Source organism: Marmota marmota, unplaced genomic scaffold (genome assembly GCF_001458135.2).
Source record: "Marmota marmota marmota unplaced genomic scaffold, marMar, whole genome shotgun sequence".
Classification (NCBI taxonomy): domain Eukaryota; kingdom Metazoa; phylum Chordata; class Mammalia; order Rodentia; family Sciuridae; genus Marmota; species Marmota marmota.
In genome coordinates, this window is record NW_025999998.1 from 18,359,023 (window position 1) to 18,373,245 (window position 14,223).

Sequence of the window (14,223 nt, forward strand, 5' to 3'; positions counted from 1 at the left end):
TGTTAAATCTCCCTTTTTTTTTTTTTTGCTCAGAGTCTTGCCTTCTTTGTTTTTTGTTTCTTTTTTCTTTTCTTTTTTTTTTTTTTACAGATGTTATCCATATGACAAATACGCAGTGAGAGAGGCACCCTCAGAGTGAGATTCCTCTCCTCATGCTCTCACAATCAAAGCAACATGGAACTGAATTTCATGAGCTTCAATATAATAAGTGCATTTTTAAAACTTCTTGGTTTTGATTAGGGTAAAAAAAATCCACAAAACATATATTTACCATCTTACCATTTTTAAGTGTAGGTAAGCACTGCTAAGTATACTCACAGTGTTGTACAACACAATCTAGAACATTTTCATCTTGGAAAATTAAGCTCAATACCTCCAGCAACAACTCTCCACTTCATCCTCCACCCAACCCTTGGCAATCACCATTTTAGTTTCTGTCTCCATGAATTTGACTACTGTACATACCACATACAAGTGGAAGCATATAGTGTCATGGTGTTTGAGGTGTCCCCTAAAAGCTCAAGTGTTAAGACAGGAATATTCAGTGGTGAGATGATTAGACTATGGGAGCTGTAACCTAATCAATGGATTGATTCATTTGATGGATTAATTAAATGGACTATTGGCATGGTAAGTATAGGCAGGTAGTGTGTGGATAGAGGAAGTAGGTAACTGGAGTATGCTTTGGAAATCATATATTTTGTCCTTGGTTTCTCCTGCTCTCCTTCTGCTTCTTGGCTACCATGAGCTCAATAGCTTTCCTCCATGATGCCCTTCCATGATGGTGTTATGTCTCACCTCCAGTCTAGAGCAATGGAGTCAGCCAACCACGGACTGAAATTCTAAACCATAAGCTCAGACAAACTTTTCCTCCTCTAAGTTGATCTCTTCAGGTATTTTTGTCACAGTCATAAAAAGCTGACTAATATACAATATTTGTATTTTTGTCACTAGTGTATTTCACTTAGCACAATGTTCCCAAGGTTCTTACTTTATAAGACTGAATACCATTCTATTGTATGGATAGACCACATTTTGTTTCTCCATTCATCTGTTGATACGCACTTTGGTTGTTATAAACATGGTTGAATGATTACATATCTTGCAGCCAGTTTTCTTATTTTTTTTATTTAGATTTTATTAAATCATAAATGTACAACAGCTTCTTAACTCTACACATGCACTTAAATTTTTTTTTAAAGGAAAACGTTATGTCTTATTACATCATGATCCTGGCTAATAGTTTTTCAAAACTTTGAGAAAAATCTTAAAGTTTTCACATGTCACCTGAAACTTACAAATTTAACATTATCAAAGAAGGAATGCTTCTACACTCTTACAAAGACCACTAGAAAGAAACAACAATTAAAAAGCTAAGAAACTGTCTCAAAGGCTTTTATTATTTTTACAATCCTTCCCCCACAGTAAGGTAATGTTATTAAATAATCTAATCCATTCCCAAAATGTCTCTCTGCATCTGCTCTGGTGTCTTCTGCCATATCATTGCATATTTATGCATGACTGAGATAAGAATTTCCTTAACATTGTTATTTGGATAACCTGAAGCTGTTCAGTTACCTTTGGGCTCTCATCCCCTCCTTTTTATACAATGAAGCTCAAGGCAAATAGGATGAAGATGGGATGAAGCTCAGTATCGGCTCCTCCCACCATAACCCTCACTTCCTCGAGGACCATAATTTCCTCTACCACGTGGTCACCCCATGTTCCTGCTACCCAAGTTTCCACTCTTCATTAGACTATATTTAGAAGGTTGCTGGTTATAATTTCCAAAATCATTATAACTTCCACTTCCATAATGTCCTCCTCCATAGTTGTCATAACCACCTCCATAGCCCCCACCCTGGTTTCCATATCCAGATCCTCTACCACTATAGCCTCCTCTTCCTCCTCCATAACCAGGGCTACCTCTAAAACTGCCATGCCCAGGTCCTCCTCCATATCCATTAGAGCCATCCCCAAATTCACGTCCACTTCCATATCCATCAGATCTTCCTCTAAAGTTGCCTCCTCTTCCACTCCTGGAACTTTGGACTTTTTGCATTTCTTGTCTAGACAAAGCCTTTCTCACTTCTGCATTATGACCATTGATGGTGTGGTATTTTTGCAATACAATTTTGTCCACAGGATCATGGTCATCAAAAGTCACAAAACCAAAGCCTCTTTTCTTTCCAGACTGCCTATCCGTAATTATCTCAATGGTGTCAATTTTTCCATATTCTTCAAAGTAATCTCTAAGGTGGTGTTCCTCGATATCTTCTTTAATTCTGCCAACAAACAGCTTCTTCACAGTCACACGAGCCCCTGGTTTTCCAGATTCCTCTCTTGCTACAGCTCGTTTTGGCTCAACCACTCTCCCATCAATTGAATGAGGTCTTGCAGCCATGGCAGCATCAGCCTCAGCCATGGATGAGAAAGTTACAAAACCAAATCCTCTTGATCTTTTGCTTGCAGGATCCCTCATAACCACACAATCTGTAAGTTTTCCCAATTGCTCGTAGTAGTTTCTTAAACTGTCATCTGTGGTTTCAAAACTTAAGCCACCAATAAAGAGTTTACGGAACTGTACCTTTTCTCTCTCCATCGCGGACTCAGTCGCTTCAGCCCGATTTCCCGCAGGCAAGTGAGATAAGAGAGATCTCTGCAAACAAACACGAACCCGGACACATCCTGGCGCTGTAGTGAGAACTGCCACTGAAGAGCACCTCCACACAGGACCGGCGCTGCTGCTACTGCTGCTAGAGCCGCTGCCGCTGCTTTTCTAGAACCTTCCTCCAACTAACTCCAATTTATTTTTATAATGGACTTGGTTCTTTCTCTTCCTCTCTCTCCCTGCTCCTCCCTAATCTCTCCCCTCCCTAATCTCAGGGAAATTGGATTACCTTTTTCTCCCCTTATTAGGCAGATTTATCTGTCCTTGAGTACACACCCACCATAGGAATGAAGTAATCCAGACTTTGGGGAGGGTATCAGAAGATCTCAGAAATGACTCTCTCCCAAATTAACAAGTAAATTATAACTCCAGACAGAAAACCTGTGGAATGTAGCCTTTGAATCACCTCTTTAAAAGTCCCTTGTTCCTGCTGATGGGCAGAATCACAGCATTTAGGACAGGTGTCCCCTGCGTTTCTCCTTTGCTAGCAAAAGCAAAAAACCGTCTCTTTTTTCTTTTTTTCTCAAAACCGTGTCCTCATTATTGATTTGCATCAGGGACAAGGACCAAGCTTTTAGCAACAAAAGGAAGCTTGCTGCTGTGTTTTTGGCATGTCCCTGGCATGTTCTCAGCCCACAGACAGAGTCAATTTTTTCCTTTGCTCAGCCAGTTTCATGGCAGATTGGTTGTGCAAAAGAGCTGGGTACAAAGTATCCATGCTTCAGTTTGTGTATACTTGGCCTGTTGTGTATACTTTCTAGAAAATGCTGGGGTGGTATGACTGTACATTTTGAAGAAGAGTAAGTGAGGGGCCAAGTCAGTGACACACACCTGTAATCCCATCAGCTCAGGAGGTTGACACAGGAGGATTGTGAGTTCAAAGCCAGCTTCAGCAGAAGTGAGGCACTAAGGAACTCAGTGAGATGCTGTCTCTAGCATGCACAAGGCCCAGGGTTCAATCCCTAGCACCTGTCCGAGATTTTATTAGCAGGACCATAGCGGCCAGTTGCAGAAGTGAAGGGGGTCGAGAGAGGGGGAGGGAGGGGGAGAGAGAGGAGAGAAGAGAGAGGAGGAAAGGGGGAGAGAGAGAGAGGAGAGATAGAGAGAGGGAGAGGGGGAGAGAGTAAGAGGGGTAGAGCAAGAGAGTCGCAGCCAGTTTTTTTTAATATTTTTAGTTGTAGATGAACAGAATACTTTGCTTTATTTATTTATTTTTAAATGGTGCTGAGGATAGAACCCAAGGCCTCATACATGTTAGGCAAGCACTCTACCACTGAGCCACAACCCCAGCCCCTTGTGGCCAGTTTTGAAGAGCATTTCATGAAGAAAAAAGCTAGAAGATTATGTATCCAAGTATTCTCAGAGAAATACCCCAGGACAAATCCAACAGCCACAGAAAGTGCAAGCCTTCCTCATTCCCTCTACTGATATTAGAGGGTCCTTAAGGACACAACCAGGCCACAGATCTGGGAGAAGAAGGGCCTTATATAAAAAGTTATGTACAAAATCCCTCTTACCTCAAATAAGTCTTTCCCTAACTCTTTTGCATACTGAAAATGGCAAGACCCCAAGGACCATGATCAGGAAAATCTCCAAGGAAAAGAACTCAAGTCACCATGCTTCCTGCAGCTAACTTTGAAAAATAACTCCTTGGAGGGTTATAAGCAATCAAATCCAGGTCACCATGATAGGAGACTTCACATATGGGACAACGAGATCAAAATTTAAGATCATTGATTTTTAATGAATGAGTCATGAGTAATCCATTGGCATGTTGCCAAATTTGACCCATATGTAAATTCCATGTCTGCTACAATTGAGCATATGTACTGTTATTACAGAGCCTGATGGAATATTGAACAGAAAGGATATGAAGTTCAGAATTTGAGTGTGTATGTGTGGGGAGGGAATAGTTTGATTTGTTCTACATTAAGAAGAGGTAGCCTGCTGGACTCCAAGAAAGCTTGTGTTTATCAGAATAATCAAGAACTTTGATGCATAAGTATATTAAGCCAGGTGGCAGGAAAAATTCTATTCCAAATAGAAGGTAAACAAAAGAATTATGTGATCCCTGTGTTACAGATACCATAAAACTTTGTCTTGTCTAGTATCAATTAAATTAAAATCAATATGACTTGCAATTTATTAACATTCAAATATAAACATGCACACAAAAAAATCAGTAGTAGAGAGTTAACCACAAAAATGTTTGCAAAGAACACTGGCTAGTGCCTGGGTTTTTGAAATGACCCCTACGTGGCATATACTCATCTGGAATATGCAGCACCAGTGGCCAATAGATCACGACATCAGGGACCAGAACACCAACCCTCTTTCTATCAGAGACATGATTGATCATTTATTTGGACACAGGAAAGCAAAATGCAAATTAATAATATTCATATTATTTTATGTCATTTATAGCAATAAAATAATAAAAATAAAATTTTAAGTTTTAAATTTTAAAATATCCAAATTTATTTTCCAACTCTACCTTCTTACCTTTAATTGTCACCCCAAAGTGCTGACCTGTGTTTTGGCAACGATTGCTAACCTCCGTGAGGTTGAATAACTTTTGTTTCAGTTGGGGTTTCAGAAAAGGAAGACATTTACCCTAGTCCTCTGGACATAGAATTACCTCACAGTGAGCCTTGCTCGCCTCCTTATCTGGATTGAGAGAAGCAAGGGCAGTTTTCATCTATTTAAGAGTTCTCATAAGCGTTGGATTGGGTGCATACACTGCCAAGGAGTGGAAACAAACACTGAATAACATATGAATAAATTACAAGATCTATTTTACACTTAACATTTTTCAAAAAACACCTCCTGCTGCTAAAGTCCATGCCCCATAAACATCTCCAGTAAAGCAGTGATAAAAGCAAGAATAACATCCCCCAAATGATAAATTGAGAGAAGTCAAAATAAGCAGTATATTCCTTACCAGTCAAATGTGAAGGGTACTCACATATACTTACCAACAGCCCTTCTTGTGATCAATTATAAAGCAGTGATTTCATGTGTGTTCAGAAACAAATATGAGTAAAATCTATTAACCAAGGTCTAATACTTATCTAATAAATATGTTAATTGAATGATATTCTACACATGCCAGTATCGCATTAAGATGACTTGAAAAGAAAATACCGGCTGCCTGCAATTTAGGAAGTTTTTGTCTTTGAAAATAACGTCTTCGAATAAAATTGATTAGCAGGAAAGAATATTATAAGAATGTATTTATCCTATAGTCTATACTTGGAATATGAACTAGATTTATACAATTTAGCCTGGATGCCACATTTCAATATCTTCTAACAGATTATTAATGAAAAATTAATTGGCATCTCTGGTTTATTAAAATGATACTTTCTTTAATAAGAAGTATTTCTACTGGGCAGACATCAAAAGCTTTTCTTTTGAGATGAATGCCTCTAGTTTAAAATGTTATCTTTTGGAATAATTCCAGAATCATATCTAAAGAAGAATATATTTATCCTCTAAGTCTCACCAGATTGTAAATTATTAATTTCCATGTATTATTGTTTTTAAAGAATGTCTAAAGATAAACTCTTAGGGTAACTAATTTGTGGATGCAATAAGAAATATTATCAAATGGTCTAATATGATGCAGAACATTTCCTGCCACTTTCTTCCTGGGACTGAAAATGTGGTAAGAGTAACCGAAGAAGAAAGTGAAGCAGCACAGCTCCCGGGTTAGTGAAAGAATCAGTGTTGTGTAGAGACACTGTTCAGAATCTGACCTAGGGCATCAATAAAACAACCACGACATGGACTCTTTCAATGGCGCATAAGCGATATGTCATTAATCGAGCTTAGATCGTAGCAGCCTGTTCTTATAAGGTGACAAATTAACCATATGGCTACCTCGAAGATGACAAAACTAAAATATATTAAACTCTGTGGGGTAAATACACCCACAGGCAAATCTAATATACTGACATTTTAAATACTAATTGAAGCTGATTGATTTACGTATGCTATGTTCTCAACTCTCCAAAATGATGTATTTAATGTTTTATTTTTAAACACAATTAAAAAATAATATATAAATATATACATACTGCAAATGTAATACAGATAACAAATTCATTTAAGCCCATTTATGCACATTAGTAACACACCATGTGGCAGAAAGACTAGGACTACAAGAAGACCCCTTGGCGATTTATTTTATATTAAATCCCTAATGGCCTCTCCTTATCTTTGCAAAAATATGCACGAAAGTCCAGACTATGCAGCCATTGAAATGAATGGTTATTTATTTGCTAAACGAGAACCCTATGTTTAATGTTCCTTAGACATAAGGTAGTCTGGATAAGTCGCATTCCTACAGCTCCATACATCATTTATTTTACATACCCTAACTTCTCACAACAGGCAGCGGAAAAATATCTCTGAACAGCATTGTAAGTTGCTGAGATTTTTGTTTCTGATTCCATTATGGGAAGATTAAATGTTAACATGTTTACTTGCTTCTTTAGCAACAAAAACAAATTTATATACAATCTTGGTACCCAACAAAGATACAGCCATGAATACAAAATGGGAGAAAGTTTGTGAATCTCAAAAACTAAAAATCAAATAATGTATAAATATCAAGAGTTCAGACTTGAAAATAAACCTCCATTAAATACCAAAGAGAAAGCTTCGGGTACTTTAAATGTGTCTGAAAAAAGAAAAGTGCTTATAATTGGAAAGTTCTAACAGTACATTCTTGCTCTCTCAAAGAAAAAAAGCTTCTTATTGTCCCCCTTTTGTGTCATATGGTTAAAATAGGCCACAAAACTTGATACTATACACAATAGTTTTAAATACTCATGCTGACACCAACACTTTTTCCTTTTCAAGTGATTTTCTATCAAATCACCTCATGGTGGGTTCACACAACCAAAATGTAGTCCCAGCTATATCCTGAGGAGACAGGAATATAAGCAGGATCATGATGTTTGCTTGCTCCCCTGATGCTTTCTCTATCTAAATTCTGAAAGTTTCATACAGTTTAAACCAAAGGTTATTGAGAAGAAAGAATTCACAAAGAAGCAAATACCTAGCAAGGGGAAAGGGTAGAGTGGGGGGAAGAGAGAAGACCACCTTCCCTTACTTCAGAATAGAGGTAACCCATTTTTCTCTGGAGTATACAGTAGTCCTCCCTTATCTGTGGTTTTGTTTTCTGCAGTTTCAGTTACCTGCAGTCAACTGTGGTCCAAAAATAGAAGACAGTGCATTATGACATATTTAAGAGGAGAAACTATGTTCACATAACATTTATTCCAATATATTGTTGTAATTGTTATATTTTATTATTAGTTCTTTTAAAAAAATTTTGTGGTTGTAGATGAATAGCATGCCTTTATTTTGTTTATCTTCATGTGACGCTAAGGCTCGAACCCAGTGCCTCACTCATACTAGGTAAGCACTGTGACACTGAGATACAGCCCCAGCCCCTTATTATTAATTCTTGTTAATCTCTTATGTACCTAATTTATAAATTAAACTTTGTCACTGATATGTATGTGTTGGAAATGGCATATATAGGGTTGAGTACTATTAGAGGTTTCAGACATCCTTGGAGGGTCTTAGAATATATCCTCCACCAAGAAGGGAGATAACTATATACAGATAAGAGGAACAATTGTAAGGTAGAATTGTAGAATGATGCTGTGGGGCTAATTCTTACCCTGATCCTATGTAAAAATCTCTGGCAAATCCCATGATATTTCTGGATACTCTTAGTTAACATAGTTCCCAATGCATTTTCATAAGATGTGGTCTCAATTTAGTACTCAAAATGCCCAGCTCATGCCATAGGCAAACCTGCAATCCTGTATAGAGGTAAGCTTCTCCCCTCTCCTAGCCAGGCCCATTGCTGGTGGAAAGGAATGTGCTCTCTTCTTCAATCTTTCCTCACTTGTTCCTTCTGCTTCTCATTACTCTTGGTAACTGTAGTTTCTGACCCCCTTTAGGTTGGAGCACAAGGAAGTAAGATGAGGTCAGAAGGGTAGGAAAGTCATTACTTCACTGTTACTTCCTGGAGTCAATATTAGAGCTCTCTGCTCTTCACAAGTATTTACAAAGAGGCTTTGTTTAGTGTAAGATCTTGGATCTTTTGGAGCTCCCTTCTCCTACCTCCCTATGTTCCTAGATAGACAGAAGGAATTTCTATTTCTCATTCCCCAGCCCTGGCCAAGCTTGCTCTGTCTCTAGCTTCTATCACCTGAGACCTGCTTTGCTTTCACTTATACCAGCTCTTTTGGAAAAAAAATCTAAGAAAAATGCACGTTGGCTATCTCTCACGTGTGGCCTGGGTCTAGCCTATGCTCAAGATTTCTGTATCTACTACTCCAATAATTTTCTTGGCGTGAAGGCGCTTAGTGCAGCTAGCCATTCCAGAACCCACTGTCAACCCAGCCAGCCAGCACATTTCTCACTCTTTAGCTATTCCAGCCACTAATGAAAGCAATCATGCCCACGGTGTCTCCCAAACTGAAAGGGGCACCTTGGGTGTCTCCTTGAATGGTCCTTTCCAAATTCATTGCCAGGCTCCTGTTTCCAACTTCCAAATTCCAATATTTTTATTCCCTTTAAGATAGTGAGAGGTTTAAAGTTGTGAAACTAGATTTCATATGCTTTTGAAAATTATATATCCTTGTGCTATGGTTTGAATGTCCTCATCAAAACCCATGTTGAAACCTAATCCCTACTGGGAGGCGTTCAGAGGTGGAACCAGGCCAGACTTTTAAGAGGTGATTGGACTCTGCCCTCGTGAGTAGATTAATGATCCACTCATGGATTAATGGGTTATCTCAAGAGTGGATCTGTCATAAAAGTCATTTTACTCTGTCTCTTGTTTGTGCCTTTCTCACCATGTGATACCTCGCATGGTATTGGGACCCTGTAGAGAGTCCCCACAAACAAGATGGCTGTCAAAAGATGTTGACCAGATGCTGGTGCCAGGCTCTTGGACTTCCGAACCTCCTGAATTATAAGCTAAATCAACCTCATTCTTTATAAATTATCCCATCTATGTCATTCAGTTATAATAACAGAAAGTGGACTAAGACTCCTGGTCTCATTAATGACTATGGAGGATAATCTACTGGCTTGGTGCTTTAGCTGAACTGCCTAACTAAAGGTCTCTCTGCAAGGTTTTCTCCCATTTGTCCCTTCAGAGCCAGCTTCCACCGTCCTTCACCCTGCTCACTGCCACAGCACAATGACTTCACAGACAGCATCCAAGTTTCTCCTGACCTCTGAATTCCTGTTGGTTTCAGCCAGTGGAAAGCCCCAGGAGGTACCAGGAAGGCGGAAGGAGAGTGAAAGCAGAGTGTTTAGCTCTCAGTTTCCTTTTGTTTGAGGTCACCATAAACTGACCATGAACTTGACCATTCCATGAATAAAGACTCTTTTTAAGGTGACTTTTTTCCAACTATTTCTGCCAAAGTTCTGGAAATTTCTCTTTTCCTTTCCCCTTCAGACTTACACTGGTAGCTGCCGGGAAACAATTCTCTTCTCTGCAGTTTCTCCACCTTGTCTTCACCTAATAAACTGGTTCAATTCATTAGAACTTTGTCAAATGACCCTAACTGAATAGGTCATCTGTTCCTGCTGCGACCCAGACTGATACTATCTTTCACAAATATATTGTCTTGAAATGCTCAACATTCTCATATTTTTCAAATTCAGCTCTACCACACATAAATATAAACTCACTCAGCTTCTTATTCTCTTGAACTAACATTTCTAACTTGAGCATCTATGTAGGTGTCTTCTTGCTCTATATTTCCCTATTACAACAAATTCTTGTAAATCTTTATGAATATTTTCAAAGTAGTTTGTAAAAAGCTATCTATAGTACTAGAGACCTTTAAGCTTGAAAACAGAATATTAGAGTCCTGAAACATAGTCTCATCTCAAGAGGCAAGATTTATTAGTTGGATTGATCAAAAAGCAAAGACTTGATTCTATCACTGTTATTTCCCAATGATTCTAATGGGTTTAAGAACACTTGATGAGTTCGTCTTCATCTGAATATAACTAAAATATTTTTAAAAGGTACAAATTCAGTTGGATTTCTGTATCTATGGGTTTCATATCCATGGATTCAACCAACAGCAGATTAAAAATACCCCAAACATCCAAATGCAGCCAGGTGCCGTGATGCATGCCTGTAATCCCAACGTTTTAGGATGTTGAGACAAGAGGATCACTAATTTAAATACCAGCCTCAGCAACAGTGAGGTGCTAAGCAACTCATTGAGACCCTGTCTCTAAATACAATACAAAAAATAGGGCTGGGGACATGGCTCAGTGATTGAGTGTCCCTGAGTTCAATCCCCAGTACACCTCCCCACCAAAAAATAACATAAATTGCATCTGTACTGAACATGATTTTTTTCCCTAGCCATCATTCTCTACGCAATAATGAGTGACAACCATTTATGTAGTATTTATATAATATTAGGTATTATAAGTTATCTAGAGGAGATTTAAAGTGTATGGGAATATCTGCATCGATTACAAGTAGATACTATGCCATTTTGACTGGACTTAAGCACCTACAGATTTTGTACCCAGAGGGAAAATTGAAACTGATTTCCCATGGATACCAAGGTAACACTATGCATGTGAAACTAGATAAGAAAGAGATAGGCTATTCAGGGGTTCTGGTGGAGTATGATCACAAATTATTTCCAGCTCCTTCTATCTGGAGGCGGAATATCATCCCATTTCCATAGGGATGGTGGCCCTAGGACTTGTTTTGACAGAATGTGGCATGACTTCAAGGAACTTTTGATTCTCAGTCCCCAAAATTCTTGTTTCTGCCACCATGGATGGCTTCTACTCTCATGTGAAAATCCCAGGATGAAAGATCTCATGGAGAGGAGACCAGCCATTCAGTCGTTCATTCCACCCTCCCCAGTGGACACTCTACTGATCAAGGCTGTCCTAGACCGGTTAATCCTAGCTAGTCCCTGACCCATGACTGTAGCAGAGTGAGCTTTAGCAAAACCAGCAGAACTATGACAAATATGAAATTGTTTTTTGAAGTGTTTGTGAAGTTTGTGGTATAGTGAAAGCTAACTGAATTAGGAGCTTTTAGTCTCTCATACCAGAACTCTTATACTGTGTTCACAGTCAGCTAATTCAGGCAGTTGCAGACAAATCTAGACTGTGGTAATGACTAGCTTTTTCTTCTGTGGCCCAATACAGAATAATAGCAAAGGACAGGAATTTGGAGTCAGATGTTCCTGGATTAGAATATCGCTTGGTTGTTCGAGATAGTTTATTTACCTTCACAGAGTCTCCATTTAATCATTCATAAAATAAATATAATTGCCTACACCATAAAAAAGGTGTCATAACTTTAAGAGACAACTAATATAAAGCACCTATAATAGTTGTGGGAACATTGTAGGTACTCAATGAAAGTTAGTTCCCTTCCTCAGTATCTGTATATGCATGCAAACAGAAGTTGAGACTTAAATGTAATTGCTCTAAGCCAGTGTTCTCAAAGGGTAGTCTCTGGACTGGGGACATCAGCATCATCATGGAACTGACTAGAAATATAAATTCTGAGGCTCCCCCTATATCTACTGATTCAGAGACTCTGGGAACAGAATCCAGCTTTCTGTGTTTTACCAGGCCCTCTAGGGGATTTGGATACATGCTCAAGCTTAAAAAATCAGTACTTTGGACTAACAGAGATCATGACAAAAGCAAGTATGAATTTCAAATTTTCTTAAATTTGCACTTAAAAATATTTTAAGATACTACTACTATATTACTGGTAAAGTCATTTGCTATCCATAAACATTTTCAGGATAGACAGCTCCAAAAAATTGCTGTACCTAATTTATTTTAACATTCATGAAGGGCTTAGCACATACCACACACCATTCTGGGCATCTGCCAATATTAGCCCATTTAGTCCTTAATATAATTCTCTGAAGAATTATATTGAGGACTAAATATAATTTATGATCCCCTTTCAAAGACAAGATACATTGAGGTTAAATAACTGGCTGAGGATTAGAGAGCTAGCATGTGTTAGAGCCAAAACAATTTGGTTACTGGGTTGTGATCCATTAACCTCTACCTCATATTACCTCCTTTATATCTATGACTTTTGCTTTGTGTTCAGCAAGGGTTAGCAATTTGCAAGATTTCATGGACTCCAAGGTGATCAGCAACTACTTAGTAATTCACACCATCGTATCATAAAGAGGTTATACAAAACTACATCAATTCAGAAAGTACCATATCCTGGCAAACAGTGTTTGTATTTTTGACTTGAGATTTCAAAAAGCAGATTGGTAGAAACATAGTCAACAACATTTCCTGAACATTCCTTTCCTGGTTAGCAAGAGGACCAAATCCTTGGAAACAGGACCAAATCCTTGGAAACACCAACACCAGGGAAGGAGGGGGACTTTCACAAACTCAGAGAATCCAGAGTCTGGACCAAGGAAAGGCCTTATGAATTCAAGCCTAGTACCCAGAGGTAGATTCCTTTAGGGGGAGTTAACCAAGAACTTTCTATCCACTGGGGGCTGGGCAGAGGAGTAAATTTATTGAAACAATTGCACACATACTGATATCTGGCTGTCACTTTCTCCATTAGAAGAAACTTAAAGTTTTTGCTTTGTTTTAAATTTCTAACCTGATGAAAAATGTGTAGTGCCTGTTTTGTCTCTAGGACCAAACGAGAACGGTGACTTGGTTTCAAAGTTTAAAAAGTCATGAGGCTCATTTAACTTCATATTTTACATGTGTCAGATTAAGAGATACTGTGGGAATATCTGTGCAAAAAGTGCCTTCTGGGTTTGTGAAGCTAAATTCAAAATGGGGATAAGGCCATTTCACTGGTGTTTTAACTCAAAATCAGTAACCTTCCACTTTAGCACGTGTGTTTCCCCTTTCTGAAGAAGTCTTCCTTTTCACCCCACCTTCTATTACTCATCTCCCCAACAGATCTCATTTACACAGCCATGTTTTTGTTTCAATGTCAACTCCTGGGACTTTTTCTGATCTTCCTCTCCCTTCCAAATCTGTGCTTCTTTGGAATCCTGTCTTGGCTCAGTAGAGCCAATTGGAATGCCTGATCGTTAATGTTTATGGAGGACAGAGACCACTGCGGCACAAGATCTAGTCTATACTTCAGGCACACAGTAGCTGCTCAGTAAATGTTTAATGACAAATGACAAATCACTATATTAATGAGTGATTAAGTGGATCAAAAAAGTGAGTACATGAATTTGAGTCCTTCTTCTCAACCTTGGTGTCGCAAGGACACATAGGCCAATCTGGTGGGTATAGAAGGAGCTGGGATGTTAATGGCTATAAGGTTGAAAGCTTCATTATTTAGGTTCCTTGGGCAGGTAGTAAAATGACTGTATTATTTCTGGTTTGGTATAAAAGAAAACCAAAGGCTCAAAGGCTATTACCAGAACTCACTTTTTAAGGCCAAAACAATGGGGAAGTCACCCACAGATATTTCTGGCACAAGTATTTGTAAAAAAAAAAAAAAAAAAAAA

At 38.5% G+C, this 14,223-nt stretch overlaps 2 protein-coding genes across 12 annotated transcripts in view; both read right to left on the bottom strand.

Annotated features, from left to right (window-relative positions):
* Window positions 1-14,223, bottom strand: part of Prune2 (prune homolog 2 with BCH domain) — a 259,308-nt gene that overhangs the window by 165,726 nt on the left and 79,359 nt on the right. The window lies entirely within an intron of this gene.
* LOC107148292 (heterogeneous nuclear ribonucleoproteins A2/B1-like) lies at window positions 1,420-2,681 on the bottom strand. Its single transcript, XM_048806943.1, has one exon. The coding sequence runs from the start codon at window positions 2,600-2,602 to the stop codon at window positions 1,715-1,717; it is 888 nt and encodes a 295-aa protein (XP_048662900.1). The 5' UTR covers window positions 2,603-2,681; the 3' UTR covers window positions 1,420-1,714.